This window comes from Ictidomys tridecemlineatus, chromosome 12, assembly GCF_052094955.1.
Source record: "Ictidomys tridecemlineatus isolate mIctTri1 chromosome 12, mIctTri1.hap1, whole genome shotgun sequence".
NCBI lineage: Eukaryota > Metazoa > Chordata > Mammalia > Rodentia > Sciuridae > Ictidomys > Ictidomys tridecemlineatus.
In genome coordinates this window covers 2,940,479-2,963,045 of record NC_135488.1, presented here as the reverse complement: position 1 = coordinate 2,963,045, position 22,567 = coordinate 2,940,479, and the positions used below count along the sequence as shown (strand labels likewise).

Sequence of the window (22,567 nt, the reverse complement as noted above, 5' to 3'; positions counted from 1 at the left end):
CTTTTGAGGAGAGTGGGCTAAATAAATTCACTCTGTAACTCCCAATGCTTGCCATATCGCCCCTGTAGGAGCATAAGCAGTTGGAAATATCAATATATAGGCTCTTGTGGATTAATTCTAGTAAGTCAAGCATTTTTAATAGCAATTTCAACTTTCCTCAAAGCGGTTCTTGCTTCTGCTGTGAGCTGACAAGAAGAAGTTGGAGAGGGATCTCCCCATAATATCTGGAATAGAGGACTTAAATCTGAAGTAGCTAGCTTTAAAGATGGCCTCAGCTAATTATTATCTCCTAATAGTTTTTGAAAATCATTAAGGATGTGCAGCTCCTTGACTTTTATTTGTAAGTTTTGAGGACAGATTATATGTCCTTCAATTACATGACCTAGATATTGACAAGGAGGTGTTTTTTGCACCTTTTGAGATGCAATGTACAAACTCATTGTTGTGAGTGAAGTCTCTAATTGGGAAAAAAATTAAAGTACATATGGGTTAGCATGAGCTAAAAGTGTGTCATCCACAAAATGAATAATATGTGCATCATGGAATTTCTCCCTCACAGGCATGATGGCCTGTGTCACAAAATTTTGACAAAGGGTAGAACTGTTATGCATTCCCTGAGGCAACAGTTTCTAGCAATATCATTTAACTGGTTCTTTAAAATTTATTGCTAGGACACTAAAGGTAAACCTTTTACAGTCATCTGAGTGCAAAGGTATAGAAAAGAAAGAATCTTTTAAATCTCTTACTATCAAATGATAATCTAAAGGAATAGTTGTAGAAGAAGTCAGTATTGATTGTCAGACTTCCATGGGCTCTATAACACAATTAATAGCCCAAATATCTTGTAATAATCTTCAGTTGCCAGATTTTTCTTAATTACAAAGATGGGTGTGTTCCACGTGTTCCAAGGTTCTAAGTGGCCAGCCTAAAGTTGTTCCTCAGCTAACATGTGGGCTATTTTAAGTTTTTCCCCTGTTAGGGGCCATTGACTAACCCAGATTGGCTCTTCAGTGAGCCAATTAATTTTTTCTGCTGTTCTCTGGGTCGGGGATAAAATCAGGGCCCTCTACCAAAAATTTCTGCTGGATGTATTAATTATTCTCTGTTGGGGAGGTTGGATTATAGGTAGGTATCTTCTTGTAAATTTTTTCTCAATTTCTCTAGGAAAAATCTTTGATCTCCCTCAAATGACATGATAGAATTTGGAGTTACTAATAATAAACCTAAGTTGCTTAGAACATCATGGCCCCACAAATTTACTGGTAAAGTGTCTTAAACATAAGGCTTGAAAATTCCAGAATTACCATCTTTATCTTTCCAGTGAAGATACTGAACCCTTTGTGCAGGTTGAGGGATATGACCTATGCCTTCCAAGTTGGCAGGCACAATATGTAAAGGCCAGCTTTTGGACCAAAATCTACCTGATAGAACAGACATAAGCTCCAGTATCTACCATACCCCCAATTTTTTGTGATTGATTTTAAGATCCAGGAGAGGGCACTCCTGCTGAACTAATTGAATTGAGCCTGGTACACTCAGTCTGAGAACCCGGAAGTTGAGGTCTTATCTGTGCTCTCCAGAGCCACAAGGCAGATGTATTAGCTGCTCTGGCACATCTCTTGTGGAGAGCTAAGTGGCATGGCCTGATTGCACAATGATCTCATTCTCATCTCTAAAATTTGAATCAATCACTCCTGGCAGTACCTGAATTCCCTTTTAAAAATTGTTTCATCCCCAAATTAGACCTATGGTATTTGGGGTAGGAACTCATTGCGGCCCCACTTCAGGCACTAAAGTTACTGCCAGGGCTGATTGTAAGAGCAGGGTCTCTGTGGAGCTAGCTGGTAATAGTGATGAGCAGACATGGCCGGCCCTGATGCCATCAGAGTATGTGACTCCTCTTCCCCGGCACATACTACAGAACCCCTATTGTTTGGGGCCCTAGACCAGGCCCTGTCTATGGTTTCCCGACCCCAAATAAGATGGAAGTGAGGTCAGAATTGGCGACGGGCCATTGCTGCCACCGCCATATCTGTCCAAATCTTCCCATGCCTGCGGTCATCTCTCCAGTAGCTCGTCTGCATGAGCCGGGAAAGGCCTCTGCCTTATTGCGTGATGACCTGCAGTCCCAAGCCATGTGCCCAGTTCCACCACAGTTGAAACACCACCCGTGAGAATGGCGTCTCCAAGACTGAGGCTGAAGTACCTGTTTTAGAGCCGCAGCGAGTGTAAAACTCTGTAATTGTGTAGGACCAACACCTGCACAAAGGCAGATGAACTCAGAGACCATCCCCTTCTTCCAATGGGGTCGGAGGATTTCCTGACAAACTTTATTATCGTTCTCAAATGCTAGCTACTTGACTAGGAATTCAGAGGCATTCAAGTCTCAGATTGATCTGTTTGTTCCCTGATATAGATGTGCCATGTAATCAGAAAATGACCCCTCTGATTCCTGTTTAACCTGCCTAAAATCCAAAGTTGATGGACCCAGGTGCCATTCTGGCACCTGCAGTTATTTGATCATATATGGCCAGATTGTGATTCGATTATCTCTCCAGGTCCCTAAAATCCCCATTTCCCGTTAACATCTCCAAAGGGGCATCAAAGCCTTGCCTCTGGTTTCTCTCAGCCTGTTGGGTGCAATAATCAGTCCAGTGAGATTGCCAAAGGAGATAATCATCCCCTGATAGACAAGCCTTGGCCATAGAGATCCAGTCACATGGTGGTAAATGCTCCTTGCATAATGAATCAAGCAGACTGAACAAAGGCTAAATTTGGACTGAAAGTACAGCAAGCACTTTTGAGCTCCTTTAGAGTCTTAAAAGGAACTGCAGTGTGTACGCAGACACACTGATTTTGCTCCTTAATCTGCTCAAAGACTGGAAAAGGCTGAAAGCCTGTAATGTCCTCCCCCACTTCCTGCGCTGTTCTAAGGCCACATTGGAGGGCATGTGCATGGCTACCGCCAGCTCAGAGTAGGCACTGAACCTCGTTCTCCTGGAGGAGAGGGGCTGGATCTGAATGGTGGGTGAAGGGCCAGCCAGATGTAACCTACCAAAGCCCTCCTCCAGGTCTTCCTCACCCTCTGATTGAGTCTGAGAAACTAATGTGACTCCATTTTTGAGAAACCAGGCTCTACCTCAGAGCAAAGCCTGTCCAAGGAAGGGGGGCATGATCCTTGTCCTCAGAAAAACCCCAGAGCACTCCTAAGCACATACCCATACTGCTGAGTTGTTTGTCTGTAAATAACAGGAGAGGTCTGTGGTGCCAGGTGTCGCTAGCAACTTCCAATCAGCATGAGACAGGGAAAATACCTGGAATGCCAGATGACCCCAAACAGTTATGATGGTTGATAACATGTTGGGAAACCATGTAGTTTAGCATGGACACTCCTCGTGGCCTAAATCAATCAGTTCAAATGAATCCCCCATTGTACTAACCAATCACTCCTACCCAACTTGTTCCCGCCATTGAATGTGCTAATCAATGTTAAGAGTTGTTGTTTGATTTTCCTGCAGTATGGAATGATTTGCTGTGTGATGTTGTGACACATAGAGTATTCCCCCAAAACCTATAAAATCTCACTGAACAAAGGACAAGGACTCACTCCCTGGGACCGCTGCATTGGAATGGTTGTGAGTCCAGGCTCAAGCTTGCAATAAAGACTCTTGTGTGACTGCGTTGGATTCAGCTCCTGGAGGTCTATTGGGGTCCCATGAATCTGGCATAATAAGTCTCCTCAGACTGAGGCCCAGCTTCATCAGTATCTTCCTGTCCATTTTCTTCCCCTCCATCCTGAATCTGCCTCCCAGAAACCTGATCAGGGCTGGTTTCCTCCTTGGAACATGCCCCTTGGTGCTCCCCTAAATCACTGGTTCTGTCTGGATCAGCTGTGACTGAACTTGTGGTCTTAGATCTTGCCCTGAGGCTGTCTGTCTACGGTTTGTGAGCTAAAATTGACTCTGCTTCAGTCCCACTACAGACGGAGAAAACCGCCTGGGAGCAGCCTCAGGCCACGTGTCCTGCTCCAAGCTCCTAATGGCTCTCTGACGCCGCCCCTTTAACAGGTCTTCTGGAGACCACTGGTCCTCCTCTCGATCCTCAAAAAGACACATTTCTAAAGTGGTCCAGAGCTTTTGAACACTCTCTATTGTACTCTTTGATAGCTTGGAAGAGAAGCAGCCTTTATACAATTTTCTACCTAGCCTCTCCCAAGTATGCAAATCTGGTGACTGTTCCTCACAAAACCACCAGCATGTCATTAACTGTTTCCGTGAATTGAGCCAGCTGGGGCCTCCTGACTTGTTTTCCTCTCTGGTTGAATAGAGTCTCCAGGATTATTAAGTACATTTCTTTATCTGAAGACATGGAACTGCCCATGATAGTTCTTTAACATCCCTGGCTCTCAAACTGCCTGCTTCCTCTGTAACCCAAAAAGACATGGCTCACAAAATTTCTAAAGTGCGCTCACTCAGTCTACCTGGAAATTCACCCTGAGCAGTCCTTGGTTCTGGGAGCCACCTCTAAGGATGCCTCTGTCCTGTCCCTGTGCCCTGCAGGCCTGGGGACTGTGTCAGTGGCCTGGACCTCCACCACCTGACACAGGGTGCCTCCTTCTGCAGGGAGGCACCTGCACAGGCAGCTGAACTTAAAATCACTTGTGTGAATCTGCAGGGACACCAAATAAAACACAGACACAATCTGCCTTTACACAAACTTCAGGAGGGCTTCTCTGCTCTCGGCCTCAGGCTCCCCACGAGGGAGAGCAATAGAAAGTCAGGAGAGGCTACGAAGAGACCGCGAGCGCATTCGGAAGTGGGTTTTTATTGGGAGGACTCTTGTTCTTAGAACGTTCTATCCAAAAAAGGCCAGAAGGGGCAGGGTTACGAAGGACACACGACTCTAACTTGACCTTAATGGGTAACACCTACACCTGAAGACCCGCCTCTCTATCCAAGCTGGGTCAACACCCACTCACCAGGATATGTAGAGATTGGTCACAGCCTCCTGCTTCAGGACTGGGAGGTGTTTGGTCACTCAGAGTGGCTCCCACTGTGTTTGACTTCTAGTTTGACTCCAGGGGGTCAGAGAACACATTCTGTGTGGTCTGGATCCATTGAATATAACTTGGAGTATGTCCCCATTGAGTCAGCTTTCTTGCTGCTGTGATAAAAAGATTCAACCAGAGCAATTGTAGGGAAGAAAAGTTTATTTGAGGGCTCACGGTTTCAGACATCTCAGTCCATAGAAGGCCAGTTCCATTCCTTGGGGCTTGAGGTGAGGCTCAACATCACAGCAGGAGAGTGTGGCAGAGGGAAGCAGCTTACATGGCTCTCCAGATATAAAATACAGACCCCACAGCCACACCCCTGATTCCCAGCTCCTCCAGCCACCCCCACCACTTCAATGACACTCAGTTAACCCTATCAGGGTTAAGACTCTCACAACCAATCATTTCTCCTCTGAACCTTCCTCAGTTGTCTCACATGTGAGATTTTGGGGACACCTCACATCCAAACCTTAACAGTCCCATAGGTATATTCTGCTGTTGGTGGCTGGAATGCTCCAGGAATGTTGGTTCTTGGTATTAGTAGCTGATGGTTCTGGTGAATTCTAAGCGTTCTTCCAACATGACTTGTAGAGCCTCATCAGGAAATTCTGACATCTGTCACATCAGTACCTCATCTGTTAATTGCCTCATTAAAGTTGATGTTTTCCTAGTTCTTGGTTTGATGAGAGATTCTCAGTTGAAATCTGGACACTTGGAGTCTCTTGAGACTCTGGGCTTATTTAAACCTATGTCAGTGTGCTTCCTCTTACTAGGCTCTGGAAGAAGTCAGGATTCCATCCTGTCACCACCAGGTAGGGACAGGAGTCCAGGTGCAGAGCATGGCCTCCTGGAGATGGGAGGCTCCTCTTTGGGGTGGGGCAGAGGTGACCATCAGGTCCCTATGAGGCCTCTGCTGGCCATTCCTCATGGAAAAGTCAGGAGTACATTACTACTTCCTGTGGGGCATCCACTGGCACCAAGGTAGAATGGCCCCCTGGCCAGTGGGCAGGGCCCTGAACCTTCCTCCAGGCCTCCTGTATCATCAACCCTGCAAAAGGGGGCACCCTGTGTCAGGTGGTGGAAGTCCAGGCCACTGACATTGTCCTCGAGTCTGCAGGGCACAGGGACAGGACAGAGGCCTCCTTACAGCCCAGGGACGACAAAGCCCTGGCTACCACTCATCACCCCTCTGCCAGCCCACAGAGGGGTCAGCTCTTGATCACAGCCTGGGCTCCCCAGCATGGGCATCCATGGGGTTTGACTGACACAGTCCCTGTCTGAAAGCTTTCCAGTTTCCCAGGCTACCTGTCCGTGTCCTCTGGGCATAGCAAGCCACCAGCATTGGGCTTTTTGCCTGTGCCCGAGGTGTTTCTGGGACACCAGCTTCTCCAGCATCAAGTCTGGGATACATAGAGCATAAAGAAACCTTCACCCCTGCGTAGTTCCCTGTGTCCCCACTTCTCAGAGCCTCTTGCTTTCTGCATAATGTTCACTGTGGGAGGAGTGGGCAGCTACTGAAGACCAGGAACTAGCCTGGCCTTTAGGGGGAAGGTCACACTTTTAAGTGAGGTTAACCAGTGGGTCATCAGAGCAGTCAGGGGTTTTCACAAGCTGGTATTTCTCTCTAATCACAGCAAAAGCTGACAGCACCTTATATGTATTAAGCACCCATTTTGTGCCTGACCAGAAAGCAGAACTCCCTTCCCAGGAACCCAGCCCCTGGCCACTAGAGGGCAGAGTCTGGAAACAGCAGCCCTGCCTGGGCCACCTGGTGGACAGGATCCTCCTGGGGAGCAACAGGTGGCATTGGGTGACCCCGAGCTGCTATTTCTTCATGCAGTGTCATTTTTCTTTTTTTTAACCTTTATTTACTTATGTATTTATGGTGCTGAGGATTGAACCCAGGGCCTTTCACATGCTCTACCTTTCATGTGCTCTACCACCAAGCCACAACCCCAGTCCCAGCATCAGTTTCTTAATAATTAAATATTCTGCTGCAAGCATTGCTGTGATCCCCAAAGCTTGGCCTTGTGCCCATTGCCACTCCCATAGCTAGGACAGGTTTGGAGAAGAAGCAAGAGGGCTTAATGATTTGCTAGCAAAGGAGAAATGCAGGTTGGGCAGATGGCAGGTTTGAGGACGGGCACACTCTGCACCAGTTCCTCAGCTCATGATTTAAAAAGCCAGCAAACTGCTCCTAGGCAAGGTAGTAACTATGAGAAATCACACTGGAATCAACACTGGGCAGCAAAATAATCATGGAGACACAAAGTCAGAAACTCTGATCATAATATTAGAAATAATGGCATCAGTTCCACCAGCCCACTGCTGAGGGGAGGGGAGACAGGCAGAGAGAGGGGAAAGCAGGCGAATAAAACTCTCTTGGAGCCAGTGTGGTGGCAGACACCTGTAATCCCAGAGGCTTGGGATGCTGAGGCACGAGGCTCACAAGTTCAAGGCCAGCCTCAGCAACTTAGCGAGGCTCTAAGCAACTTAGAGAGGCCCTAAGCAACTTAGAGAGAACTTGTCTCAAAAATATTAAAAAAGGGCTGAGGATATCGTTCAGTGGTTGAGGACCCCTGTTTCAATCCCTGCTACAAAATAAATAAATAATAAAGCCTGGCTTGGAAGAACCTGTGGAACAAAGAGGGACCCAGAGATGGTGGTGGAAGCTGTTGCGTGAAAAGCAATGAATATCGTCTGGCCGAGGGACAGAGAGCTTGGCTGGATTCAGAGCCCTGGTGGTGGGAACTACTTTCGAGGGCTGGACAACAGAGCAAGCAGATATTGGAGGCTGGGAACTCATGCAGGAAGTAGCCAGCCTGATCAGCAGCAGTCACCTGTCGTGGGGCCCAAAGTATGCCTGGACCAGTGTGCCTGAGAAAAGAGCAGGTGGAGGGCACCTAGGTGATACAGGCTGGGGACATGAGGACAGAGCGCCTTTTGGTACTGGTGTCCCACTTGAGCATCTCAGAAGGCGCCAGTGACCAGTCAGAAAAACAACTGTGTCTGCACTCCAGGTCTGGCCCCGGGGAACAGGATGGAGAGGACCATGTGAAGCCTGTTGAGGTCTAGACTCCTCACCCTGGAAGTGCTAGCTGTAGGAGGCCCCTGACACCTAATCTTCCAGCACAGATTGGCCCCCTCCCTAGCAACAGAGGGTGTGGGTCAAATCTCACCCACCAAACCGTCCCAGCATCAGCCAAATCAACCTTAGCATTGGAACTTCAGTAGACTTCTGCACCAGCCCCCCAGGGAGCACCCACCAGATCAGGCACTGCCCAGAAGGTGTGTGCCATGGCACCCAGCCTCCAGCCTCCCTATCCTGCCTTGGGAGATGGAAAGTTACTACCACCAGCACTGGCTCCTGGCCAAATCAGTGAGGCACAAAAGTGCTGGACTTGGCAACCCCAGCCCTTGACCAAGGGTTACAGGGCCCCAAACTCAATATAGAGAATAAAACTCCACCCCCACCAACAGTTCTGATCACCTCCATGGAAACAAGCCCTGTGTTCCTCATTGAAGACTTTCCCAATTCTCCTTTTGCATTTCTTTCTTATTATGATTTTTTATTTTGTTTTTTTGTTTCTTAAATTTTTTAATTATAATTTTTTTACAATTTTCCATTCTCCATGATTGTATATATCGTATAATTGTGCACACAGACGTGTGTGTGCTCTCACTGTGTGGATAGGTTAGAATATATGTGTGTGTGTATACACACACACACACATATATATATAATATATATATATATATTATATATATATATAACTTTTCTTTCATTTTAATTTTTCTCTTCTTCACTCATTTATTATTCAGACTTAGTTTGACTTTGATGGGGTTAAAATTCAGCAAAGTAGTAGGGTACAAGATCAACACCAGTAAGACCATAGCTTTCCTATACTCCAACTCTGATGCCACTGAGGAATAAATCAGGAAAACTATCCCATTCACAAAAATTTGAAAAAAATAAATACTTGTGAACAGTCTAACCAAGGAGGTGAAAGATCTATACAATGAAAACTATAGAACACGGAATGAAAAAAAAAATTGAAGAGAGCCTTAGAAGATGGAAAGACCTCCCATGTTCTGGGATAGTCATAATTAACATTGTAAAAATGGCCACACTACCAAAAGCAATATACAGATTCAATGCAATCCCCATCAAAATGCCCATGACATTCTTCACAGAACTTAACATTCATTTAGAAGAATAAGAGACCTAGAATAGCCAAAGCAATCCTGAGCAAGAAGAGCAATGTGGGAGGCACCACAATACCTCATGTCAAAGACTAGAGACAAACCCACATACTTACAGCTATCTGATAACTGACAAAGAGCCAAAAATACATTGGAGGAAATACTGGATGCCAGAAATACTGGATATCTATATGTCTCTCACTCTGCATAAGGTAAAATCGAAATGGACCAAATACCTAGAAATGAGGCCATAAACCCGCAAGATGGAGAAGAAAACAGAGTCATCACTCCATAGTATTGGCGCAGGCACCAACTTCCTCAACCAGATCCCTAAAGTTCAAGAAATAAAACCAAGATTCAATAAATGGGATACCATCAAATTGAAAAGCTCCTGCACGGCAAAGGCAATGATTAAGATCATGGAGAGAAAACCGACAGAATGGGAGAAAATCCTGCCAGCTGCTGCTCTGACAAAGGATCAACGTGTAGAATACGTAAAGCACTCAAAAAGCTTGAGACACACAAAAAACTTAAAAATTAAAAAAAAACCTAATCAATAAATGAGCAAAAGAACAGAACAGCCTTTTCTCAAAAGAAGAAACACAAATGGTCAACAAATATATGAAAGTGTTCAACATTCGTAGCAATCAGGGAAATAAAAACAAAACTAGGCTAAGATTTTATCTCACTCCTGTTAGAATGACAGTTATCAAGAATGCAAATAATAATGAATTAATAAATGCTGGCAAGGATGAGTGGGGAAAGGTACACTCAAGCATTGTTGGAGGGACTGTAAATTAGTGCAACCACTCTGGAAAACAGCATGAAAATTTCTCAAAAAATCTAGGGATGGATCCACCATATGACCCAGCTCTCCTGCTCCTTGATATTTATCCAAAAGAATTAAACTCAGCAGACCATGGTGATGGAAGCAATTCTATGTATAGAGCAGTGCAATTCACAAGAGTCAAGTTATGGAACCAAGCTAGGTGCTCTTCAATAGATGAATGGATTAAGCAAATGCGGTGTACATACACAATGGAGTTTTACTCATCCATAAAGAAGAATGAAATTATGCCATTTGCTGGTAACTGGATGGAAGGGGAGAAGATCATGCCAAGTGAAACGAGCCAGACTCAAAGAGTCAAGGGTCACATGTTTTCTCTCATATGTAGAAGTCAGAGCAAAATAAGGGGAATCAGATATCATAAAGACATAGGAAAAGTCACTCCACCTTTGAGACCAACAGCACTGTATAATCAAATAAAAATATAATTGCATATGTGGTGGATAGAATAAGACATGTTTGGGTTGATTTGAATATATATATATATATATATATATATATATATATATATATATATATATATGGAATACCAGTGAAATAGAAAAAGGAGATCAAGAGGGAGGGAGGAGGGACAGGGGAGGGGAGGAAAAGCAGAGTGAATGTAACAAAATCACAGTATGTGCACATATAAATGTGCCACAGTGAATCCCACCTGTATGTTTATGTGGAAAAGCACCAGTCAAAAATAAGTAAATAAATGAGTGAGCAGAGGTGGAGCAGAGGAAGGGAAATAAGGAGGGAAAGGAAGGAAAAGGGAAAAACAGGGACTGAAATGGAGTAAATCAAATTCCATGCATGTATGATTTTGTTTAAATGAACTATTATGTACAACTATAATGCACTAATAGAAGAAAAAATCGGGACACAGGTGACTGTGATTCTGCCATGGGGAACACAGGGCTTTTAAAAGAGGAAAGCCAGGATTGGGGTCCAGATCGTATCAGGAGATAGAACAATTAGTCTCCCTCAGGTGTCCTTTAGAGAACAAGCGATGCTCAAGTTCCCAGGTCTGGAGTTTTCTTATTCTCAGGGGCAGTGATACTTCCAGACAGAGAAGAACAGGACAGCTTAGCCTGGGACAGGAACAATTTTAGTCTCATTCCTGGCTGTTAGGGAGGGAAACAAGAAAGAAGAAAAAGAAACAGTGTCAGTTTTATAAGGCACTGTGGTCCAGCAGCTAGGTGTGTGCTCACAGCATTCCCTTACTGGCCATTTGTACCGTTTCTACAGGAAAATGGGTGGCACCGTTTCCCAACTGCTTCCTGCTGAAACTGGGCAATGAAGGAGCTGGAGTGGAAGGTTTTCGCTATTTTCCTTGGATTTTACCAGAAGGAATGGCAGGTGATTCGAGCTTGGGTGGGAACTGGAGAAGCACACTCGGGGACAGAGTTAAGATCTGACCAGTTTAAACCAGGGTCTTCTGCTCACCCCTCACTTCTCAGGAAGGGATTCCCATGCACTGCTTTCTCGGAGCTCAACGGAGGCCTGCTTCTGACGGCCACCTATGTGCAGGAGACAGCAGTTGGCAACGCCCTCTCCCTAGGCACCACTTAGCCACCCTTTCCTTGAACGTCTGATTCATCTCTTCATTTTCCCTATAGATTAGGGTCTCAGGGTGTGTGTAGCTCCCACTGACATCTAGTGCTTTGCTCACTTCTGGGGCCCCTTTTGCCATAAAGATGGTTGGTCCTCACTCTGCATCATCTTGGAATTGCTCCCTTAATAGGGCTTTGGTTATCGCTGAAGCTTATTGTTCTCAATTTATCCTAAAAAGGCGTTATTAGTAAAGCAAATATTTAAGGGATTTGGTGGGGGGAGGGGAGGAGGGCATTCGGTAAAAATCCTTTGCCAATTGTGAAAAGGCTATGATTCCTACATGTTGGGTCCCGTGGGCTCCTTTCAGTCCTCAGATTGTTTTGGGTACATAAGACACAGACCTGAGCACCTCCTGAATAGTCTGCTGGGGGCATGGCCCTTGTGAGTGGGGCTTGAAGAACTTCACAGGGCATCTTCAATGCCTGTAATAAAGTGTTCACATGTATGGTGTTTTTTTTTAATATTTATTTTTTTAGTTTTCGGCAGACACAACATCTTTGTTTGTATGTGGTGCTGAGGATGGAACCCGGGCCGCATGAATGCCAGGCAAGCGCGCTACCGCTTGAGCCACATCCCCAGCCCCACATGTGTGTTTTATCAAGGATCAGACCTGGGCTTCAGGCTGCAGGATGAGCCATGAGAACTCTCTCTCCACCTGGTGGTGCTGCTACCCCATTACCAGGCCATTTTTCATCCTCCTCAGTATAGACAGGTTTGTATTGGTCTACCCTAAGCTGAGTTATTAGGGTATCATAGGTATTGGGGTACCACCTATTGGTGGCCTGATTTCCCTTGGCCACGTTAGTATCGGTCTTCTGATGGCTGAGATAGTATGTCTAGCCCCTGCTCCAGTTGCCCACGGTGTTGATGTCCATATCTCTAGGGCATGTTTAATGACCTTGTTTTCAGTGGTGAGGAGACATCATTTTTCCCCAGGTATCTCCATGGGTGTGCACTATCATGAAAGCATATTTTACCTTCAGCATGTTTACCTTCTTTCCTTTGGACACTCTGAGAGCTCTTGTCTAAGTGATTAGCTTAGCTTTCTCAGCTGGGGTAGGCTGCTGTTCCATTTCCACAGCGTAGCTGCTGCTGTTGTCCATGAAGTCTCTCCCATCACTGAAGAGGTCCCCACCAGGCTCTGTAATTGGCCCATCAGACAAGTCCAACCCACTGGTGTAAACAATCTCTAAGACCTCCAGGGGGTCATGTTGTATCGGCCCCTTATCATCTGGCAGCAGTGGACAGAGTTTAAGGCTGACATTGGGGCTGTCTGAAACCTGGCCTCCTATCTGCCAAGCACTCAGTACCACCCTCTGTTCAATGGCCCCAAGGTCTGGTGGGGGAACCACAGCAAGGGGTTGTTCTAGAGGAAACTTCTCAGCCTCTGTGGTAAATCACAGGCGGCAGCTGTCACCCCACAGGAAGGAGGGCTCTGCTTTTGTGCTGTGGTCAAGTCACTTTAACAAATGGCTACTTGTTCAACCATCCCATAATGAGAACAGAAGGGGAAAGTCTTGTTGATTTGCTAGCAAAAGAGAAACACAGGGATGCCTGTCTCAGAGGCTGTCCCAGGGGCAACACAGGGCTTTTCAGAGGGGAGCCCAGGGCTGGCATTCAAATCCTATCAGTAGACAGGTAATTAGTGTCCATCAGGTGCCTTAGAGAGCTCTTGCTCCAGTCCCCAGGTCTGAAGAGTGGGCAGAGAAGGACATGACTGACTAGCCTGGGCAGGAAATGTGTTGGTCTTGTTTCCCTAAATGCCAGGGAGATGGAAAAGGAGAAGAAGGCGGGGTGGGGGTCCATTTTAAAATAAGCCACCTGCCAACAAGCAGCAAGGTTTGCACCCAGAACATGAAGCGGACCCCATTACACCTGTACCTTGAATTCCCCAAGTTTCAGGCTGAGCTTGACCTGGTGAAAAATGGAGAGCTGTAAACACCCCTCATTTCACAGGTGACAGACCCTACGTACACCTACCCTGGGGTTCTCGTTCTAGGTTCTCGAGTGCCTGTGGCTGGAGACTGGCCTCTGCTTGTTCAGGGTGGCTGGCTCAGGCCCAGCACCTCCAAACTGAATGGCCAGCACTCTGCCCTCCCCTCCGATGGTCTATCCAGGGGAGTCAGTCCAGATATGAGATGGGGGTGCCAGGTCACATTGACCTGGGCCAAAACCAGGATGACAAAAGCAACCATACACAATATACCACCAGCAGGCAGGACAGGACAGGAAGCTCCAGGGCACAGACTGAAGGATACCACGGTCACTCATGTAAAAGGAGCCAGAAACCACAGCAAAAAATATGTAAATCTTCCCCTGCAAGGGCAGTAGAGCCTGACCCTGTGACGCTTTCATTTTCACTCAGGAAAGTCAAGAACTGCCTGCAGCTCTGATGTCCTCCTGAAAGCAAGAGGAGTGCTTCAGGTCCCAGGGTGGGATCGGCTTCTTGGCACACACGTTTGCACATGGCTGAGAAAGGACTACGCTTCTGCCAGCATACCCTTCTTCAGGCATGAGTGGCGACAGACATGGAGAAGCAGATAAACACCTGTCTTCAGCAGCCTGTCTCCCTCCTTCCAGACAACGGGGCCAGCCCTGCATCTTGGGGATCCAGGACCCATGTCTACTCATGCCACTCTAGCTGGAAGAAGGACTATCGATCCAGCTCTAAGCAGTACTGTATGTGGACTCCTCCTTTCCTGGTGGACATCTGAGGCCCAACAAAAATGAGACTTACAAGTCCAGGTGGAGCCAAGCTGAAGGGAAGGAAACTGCCTACTAAACCAGACGTCAAGGTGGACATCAGACAGGAATACTCCAGATCCAGGTAGGGAAGATGCCGTCCCCAACTTGATAGAGAACAGGGCTGTACCCTGGTGATTCTGACATGCTGGTGACTCCCTGAGCATGACCCATGTGAGGGGAAACCCCCCAAGTAGGCTGGTTATTTATGGCAAATAAAAACCAAGATGAGACCTGAGAAGCTTTGGAAGGTAACTCACCAGGAGTGTCCAGGGAGATTAACAGATACGCATTTAGTACCTGCCTGTGTCTCTCCCTTACCCCCACCCCCAGCCCCCAGCTCCCAGAAGCTTAGAATTTACTCTGAGAATCTGACCTTGCTGGGGTCAGATGGAAGCAGCTTCATGAGTTTTCTAGGATTGTTTCCCAAGAGGTTTGACCCCATCACTCCTGCTTTATGTCCAAGAGTTTCCCAGGCCCTCTTATGGACACTCTGCCTGTCCTCACTTAACTGATTTTATCAATGATCATCATAGGCACCTTGCAGAATCATAAATCCTGGCAGAGGCTCACGTGCGTTTTTGAGACATCCTTTGTCTCAATGAACCCTACACACATATTTTAACCACTTCTCGGTGATCCATTATGTATCTGTATGTGTATATACACACAAGAGGTATATGCCCCCGGGTGGCCTTGTTCACATGAAGTCTGCAAGATGTGCCCCTTGGACAGTGGGCCATCTTTTCCACACCCATGCTCCAGCTTCACCCTGGACACTTGTAAAAGGTCACCCTCTGTATAGAATCAGAGATGCTCCCACCTTTTCTTCACTCTCAGTCTAAAAAAACTAAAGGAAAAGATTTAATTGACAAAAAAACAAAAGTTCATGTATGTGTGCTCATCATTTTTGACATTCTATCTGTGCATTGCATTAGTATTGAGAACACTCTCCTGCAGCCTCGGAGTTCATTTTTTTACTTTTTTTTTTTGTATCAGGAATTGAACCCAGAGATGCTTAACTACTGAGCAACATTCCCAGCCCTTTTTTATATTTTTATTAAGGAAAGGGTCTTGCTGAATTGCTTAGGGCCTAAATTGCTGTAGCTGGCTTTGAATTTGCAGCCCTCCTGCCTCAGCCTCCTGAGCTGCTGGGATGGCAGGTGTGGCCTGAGTTCACCTTCTTTTCAGAGTGCAGCTTCTCTGTTTCCAAAGACCTAAGGTGAAGGAATGAATGCCTCCACATGATTTCTAAAAGCAGATCACCTGTGACACACAGAAGAGGAGAAAGAGACATTACTTCTCCTTAGCCTCAGGGAACACTGAGTATGGTCTGTAAGAATTGACATACATACTTCCTGTGAGTGGGACCATTATACCACACCACGGGGACTCCTCAGTGGCCTGCATCTTCACAGACTCTCCCTGCGACTGGGTGGAAACTCACCTCCTCTCTCACTGACTGCCCTGTGCTCCATTGTAAAGCTCCACCAAAATTGGCAATGGAGATTTCAGTTACATTCACTTTTTATTTATTTATTTATTCATTCATTTTGCCTTTTAGACAGTATTTTGATGCAGAATCTTGTATTCCTGATGGGCACACTTACCCACTCATTTCCAACCCTAGGATAGTCTAAGTTTTCCTCCTCCAACCTCAGGATTCTCTGTCACGCGTGGAGTGACTTCACTCCCACGGTCTAATGTGCGGGATATGTAGTGAAGTGCCCAGCTGCCAGTCCAGATCCCAGCTCTGCCTCAGGCCAGTTGACCTCCCTGCACTCAAGTTTTCCCACCATCAAAATAAGAAGGGATATTGATTTGTAGCTTATGAAGTCTTGGGGATAATTAAATATGGCAATCCATGTTCCATATCCTGGTCCTTTGCAGATGCTCAATAAACATCAACCTTTATGATTGATGGGGCTTGTAGCTTTGCAGAGAAGACCACTTTCTAGCCTCGTTAGGACCCATGTTGGCTATGTCTCCACTGACAATTTTGCACACTTAATTTCCACTTGCCAGTTTCTCTTCTCTCTACCTCCAACTTGATTCTTCTCTTTCCTCATCTTCTGGTGAGATCCATTACTGATTCTGCTATTCAAAGCAACTAGCAAATCTCTCAGTAACAGAATCAAATAGACCTACCTCTAATCTCCAAATTGCACTTACAATTTCTCCTATAAAATTTAACTACTGTAGTGGTCGGTATTAATCCTTGTCTACTGTAATTGATCATCTCTGATCTATAATTGAATTTCAATTTTTTTTCATTTATTCTGCAAATGTTTGTTGAGCATTTGCCAAGTACAGATACTGGACCAGATCTCCCAAATACAAGGCAAATAAAATAGCCAACAGCTTACAGTCTTGTAGGGAAAATCGAATCTGACAGCAGGTAGAGCAGGTAGGCATTCTAGGCCTCGTGACCTGTCTCTGCCACTTCAGATCACCCACTTGGGAATAGTCTGAAGAAGGTCTCTCTTGAGCTGAATCAAAGAAAACTAGCTGTCTATAAGCTGACCAGGTGGGCAAAGGTGTTTCCAAGCAGAGGGAATGTTTTATAAAAATATGAGAACTGTAAGCAGTTAAGGGTGGTGGGAGCCAAGTGTGGAAGTAGGGAACACAAGTTGAGAGGGAAGCAAGGCTGTCAAAAGTCTTCAGTGGAGTTGTGGCTCAGTGGTAGCACTTGCCTTGCATGTGTGAGGTGCTGGGTTCGATTCTCAGCTCCATATAAGAATGAATAAATAAAATAATGATATTGTATACATCTACAACTAAAAATAAAAAAGTCTTCAGTGTCCTTCAAGGGGAGATGATGGGGACATGATGGGACACCAAGACCCTGGGCAGCCCTACTAGGTCCAACACCTGGTTAGCTCAGTGACACTTGAGCTCTGCCTGTCCTGTGACAGCAGACCACTCCATCAAGTAAGGTCCACGGCTCTACTCTGCTCATCAGTCCTGCTTCACTTCAGCTCATTTCCAAAACACATGTCAAGATATGGGCCTTGATTTGAGGTATTTAATCTACCTGTTTTGAAACAACATCATAGCAAGACAAAATTAAGAATGCATTCTTTAATTATCATTAACCAAGACAAGATAATGAGTTCCATAATTACAACACAATGAAGTTTATCATTCCCAAGCCCAGGAGAAAATACAAATAAATAGCTACTTTTTAAAATGAATAAATAAATAAATAAATAAATGTTTTTCTTTACAGTTTACTTTCAATTTATTTTTTAAATGCATAAATTTAATAAGCAGTCCAGATGTAGTTGGCTGCTAAAGAAGGGAATCATTCATCCTTAGAATAAAATGCATTGACTTCTAGGATTTTAGATCTCACATAAGAAAGCAAGCATCTATCAGAGGAGCCCAGGGCTTCCACACCTGCTGAAACAGGGTCAGGCCTCAGCAGCTGGCTCAGTTCCTCCTGGGTGAGGAGGGTTTTTGTAAGCCAAGGCAATGGAGAGCTATCACTGTGGTGGACGTTCGGCTCCGGGACCAAGTTGGAAATAAAACGTGAGTAGATCGCTGGTTTTCCTTCTGTTGTCCATGTCTCGTGGTCTCTGTGTGTATGAACTGAGTCTCTGCAACCTGGCTCTGGCACCCTCCAGGGAAAGGTGACTCTGGGATCTCTAAGCAAACTTGAAAATCAAAGGCACATTTTTGTGTGAAGAGCAAGATTAAGTCATTGAGTGAGAAAAACTAGGTAACAGCCTCAAACACTCATGGGGGGCATGCTAGAAGGTTCTAGAGCCTCACTCAGTTGTCAGGGAGGGAGACTCAGTTTTTGTACAGGAGGGTGGTTCAGAGCAGTCACTGTGGTACACGTTCGGCGCCGGCACCAAGCTGGAGATCAAACGTGAGTATCTTTTTCAACCGATTCTTCTCTTCTGTCTAATTGCCTTGCTTTGTTCCTTTTTGTGTGGTTTTGTTAGTTGGTTGTTGGGGACATGAGAGATTTCATCCCCAGATTAGGTTCAGAGGAGGTGGCTGGTCCTAATTTATAGGATTTCTAAGTCAAAATAAAAATGGGGAAGAAGGGTGGCTGCCCCTCTAGGGGGGCTTTTTGTAGGGGAACAAGGCAAATCGAGTCATTGTGATTCACGTTCGGCGAAGGGACCAAACTGGAAATCAAACGTGAGTACCATTTTGCTCACTATTCGTGACGTTTGGGCCGTGTTGTAACATTTGTGTGATTTTGTGATATTTTGGTGAACTGAACCATTCCTGGTGACAGAGAAGTCAATGGAAGAAAACCAGAAAATAGCCAATTTAAAAGCAAATAGATGAGGGGTTCAGTTAGGAGGAGAGAGAAATGGCTGGGTCTTTCTGGGAACCAGCCTGTCTGGTGGGACTGGCAGCCAGGGCGGGGTTTTTGTAAAGGGGGGCAAGCTGGAGTTGGCACTGTGGCTCACGTTCGGTGGCGGGACCAAGTTGGAGATAAAACGTAAGTGCCTTTTCCACTGTTTTTTCTCATGGAATTGTAAAATCGCGGGGTTTTCATGTTTGGAGTGTAAGTGGAGGTCAGTTCTGAACAAAACAGGTTTCTTCCAATTGAGTTGGGGGCTGAAAGTCTGTTCACCTCAAAGAGGAGGGGGTTTTGCTGAGGGGAATGTGATTTAGTTAATGTAGTAGATCACCTTTGGCCGGGGGACATGATTGGAGATAAAACGTAAGTGATTTCTCTGTTGCCTTCTGGAACTTGGGTGCAATTCCCCTTGGCCCTGACTTGTAGAAGCTGAAGTAGGAGGTTGTCATCAGTTGTAACCTCCAAAAGTAGATTTGGAAACAAAAATACTTAAAAGGGTTAAAACAAGTGACTCAAAGTGGGGGTAAAACAGGGTAGACAGAAAAGTCAATTTCTGATTTTTATTAAGTTTTGTCAGATGTTGTATGGGTTTCGGTCATTGCACATTGTGATATGGAAAAGTTGGGAAATGGACTTCCTAGTCTGTTTTCTTTTTTGCCTGATAAATTATTTTATAAGGCAACTCTGAAATGAATAGCAGGCCCAAAAAATCACTTAAGTTAGAAAATTAAGCCTGTTTGTCATGTTGAACAGAATCATCAGCATTGTCCCTTGTAGAATGTAATATGAGTGCTAAATGCCAAACCAAGAGATTCTGCAGGAATCAGATCTCAACAGATCTCACTGATAGCTCCTTTGTCAAAATTTAATTTCTATACTAGAGTAAATTTGAGGTGATCTGTTATCATAATGGTGAGAAGACAATTGACCCCTAAAACTGTGTTTTAAAAATGTGTTTAAAAGAAGGAAATTAATAATTACATTTTTTAAATGTCCATGGTTTATAGGAAATATTTTACAGAGCATGTTATTTTACTACCTTAGTTATCACGAGTCCATATTCTCACACCGCGTGGCCTTGCTGGCGTGGTCTGTAGGTCCCGTGGCGCCCTTTCTGGCACTGAGTACTCCCATGGCCACTCACGTGGCAGTTCACCTGGCCGCTAAAGGCCACGGAAACCTGAGTTAGCTGGATGACCTCTGCTGTGACCACTTTTCCTGGTACACAATGATGCAGATGATGCCACTAACATAGAGAGGGCAGAAACAGGGTGGGCAGAACACCAGTATAGAGAAAACTGATTTATTAGAGTTTTCAGGAATAAAATTATATTAAAATCCATTATTATGTCCTCACAATGAGGCTGTAAAAAAAAGATTTTTTTCAGTCATATATCATTATTTTATCTAATCTATTTACAAAAGCTCAACCCAAAAGAAAGAAATAGAGTCTGCATAACTCTTTCAGGGTAAAATCCACAGGAGTAAAAACCGAGTTTGTTGCCAGCAATCTGACCCCTCAGGACTTGGTGAATTCGCTCTGAGTTCACATGAATACAATTGCAATGTATTAACTGGTAGGAAAAAAAGTCTGGGACATGTTTTTAATAAACTTAACTGCTTGGGTAGAATTATGTTTGAGTTGTAACTAATTTTATATAAATGTGATTGATAAAAAGTTAACAGACATTTTTCAATACTGTAAATATTGTGATAAAAAAAATAATCTGGCTTAACATCATAATGACTTGTTTTTCTGTAGTCCCACTGCTTTCAAATCTGTGCTTAAGAAGGATTACTTTGTTCTATGCAGGACAGGACTATTTTAGGGCTCCTTTGAAACCTTTTAATGCATTTTAGAACTATTTATTTAACTATTTTAAGTTACTTTGAAACTATTTGGGAGCCTTTAAAAAAACCTCTATTAAAGCCTAATGCAAAATCTTTAAATAATTTCCACATCAAATACAGTAATTATTAAATATTTTAAATGGAAATATTTAGATGGAAAATTTGAATTGGCCCAGGAGGATCTCCACAGAATGTATTACTCTGCTTATTTTTCAGAAATCACATTATTTTGACACTGAGACTATTTTAATACAATCATTTTGTGAGAAAATAGTAATGAAGGTTTAAAAAGGAAAAAATAATAACAGTTCATTTATCTTATGTTGGTTAACATTGGGGTTAGCTTTATTTAAAAAAAAAAATTAAAGCTGCTCACATATCTGTTGACTTCTCCCAGCCAAGAACTCTTGATTTTCATTTTTCGTTTTTACTATTTTGCTGGGCTTGCATCCCCACTGAGGGGATTTCCAGGAGGACACCTGACAGCTGCTAGAGGTCAAAACTGAAGCTGGTCAGGTCCCCCAGACAGGTGGCCAGGGTGACAGTTGACACCTCGAGGTCTGGCTAAGAACTGCTTCGTGTGGTTGCAGACCATCAGGCAGGGCCCAGTCTCACTTTCAGGCCTTCATGAGGGACGGCAGATCTGCCTGCAGGTCTCCAGAGGGACATGCCACCCAGCTGAGGCCCACCAGACCGGGGCTGCACAGGGCCTTCCTCTACATGGAGGGGTGGAGTCTTGCCCTGATGACCCTTGGGGTCAGATGAAGTGCCTTGTTTTCTTGGCCCAAAGCCCTGAGCTTTTGGAAGTGGCAGAGGACACAGTTGAAAGGCCTCAGAATGGCTTCAAAGAGTTCAAACTCAATTTAGCACTTTTTAAAGGGGCAGCAGGGAGCAAAGGAGTAACACCAAACCCTGGACACCTTACGGTGCTTCCTGGCTCTGCTGCCTCTCTGCAGCCGCCCACCTGCACGCACCCAAGCTGAGACCTTCCTGGGACTTAGTCAGCTCTGTGCTTCCTTCCCCAGGGGACGTGGCTAGACCAAGTGTCTCCATCTTCCCACCATCTTCGGAGCAGTTGCAGTCCGGAGGGGGCACGGTCGTGTGCTTTGTGAATGACTTCTACCCCAGAGACATTAACGTGAAGTGGAAGGTGGACGGCTCCTATCACAACAGCAATATCCAGAACAGCTTCACGGAGCAGAACCCCACGGACAGCACGTACAGCCTCAGCAGCACCCTGTCGATGACCAGCACAGAGTACAACAATCACAACACCTACACCTGCGAGGTCAGCCACAGCAGCCTGCCTGCGCCCATTGAGAAGACGGTCAGAAGGAACGAGTGCTAGAGTCAGAGGCCGCACCCTCCCGCCGCAGGCCTGGGCCCTCTCCCCACGAGGGACCCACCCCAGCTGCAGTCCTCCTCCCCCTCCCCACCTCACCCCTCCTCCTCCTTGGCTTGAATCAGCTGGTAATGGGGGAACAACAAATAAAATCAATCTTTGCACCTGAGGCTCTCTCCTTCCTCATTTAATGTTTTAGGCATTAACCTTCAATTACCCAGTTTCCCCTTTAAGGGACTAAATGTCTAGTTGCCCTAACACAAACCACCATGTATAAAAACCATCCTCCATTTCACCCTATCCTCTGCCCTGCACAAGACCCTGCTCTCTGAGACCCACACACCACCTGTTCACACCCCCTCCCCTGGGCCATGGCTCGAGAGCCTCCCCTTGGTCTCCCCTCCTCAGCAATCTTCCCTAAGAACAATGGTTCCTGCAGTCCACATCCCTTGATCCAATTCAAGCTTCCCTGAAAACTTAGCAGAGCAAATGTTTCAAAAGATGAAAACAGTAGGCTGAGGGTGGGCTCAGTGGTGAGCACACGCAGCGTCCTGTGTTCCATCCCCACCACTGGAAAAAAAGAATACAGCCCTAAGGAGGGTCAATCATCGC

General features: G+C 45.4%; 1 gene segment (V, D, J or C); it reads left to right on the top strand.

Moving 5' to 3' along the window:
- The window catches only part of LOC101957672 (Ig kappa chain C region, A allele-like), a 250,397-nt gene extending 228,273 nt beyond the window's left edge, over nt 1–22,124 (top strand). The window contains 1 exon segment of the C gene segment in view: nt 21,639–22,124. Coding sequence covers nt 21,639–21,961 — 323 coding nt within the window.
- Nucleotides 22,125–22,567: the final 443 nt, after the last annotated feature.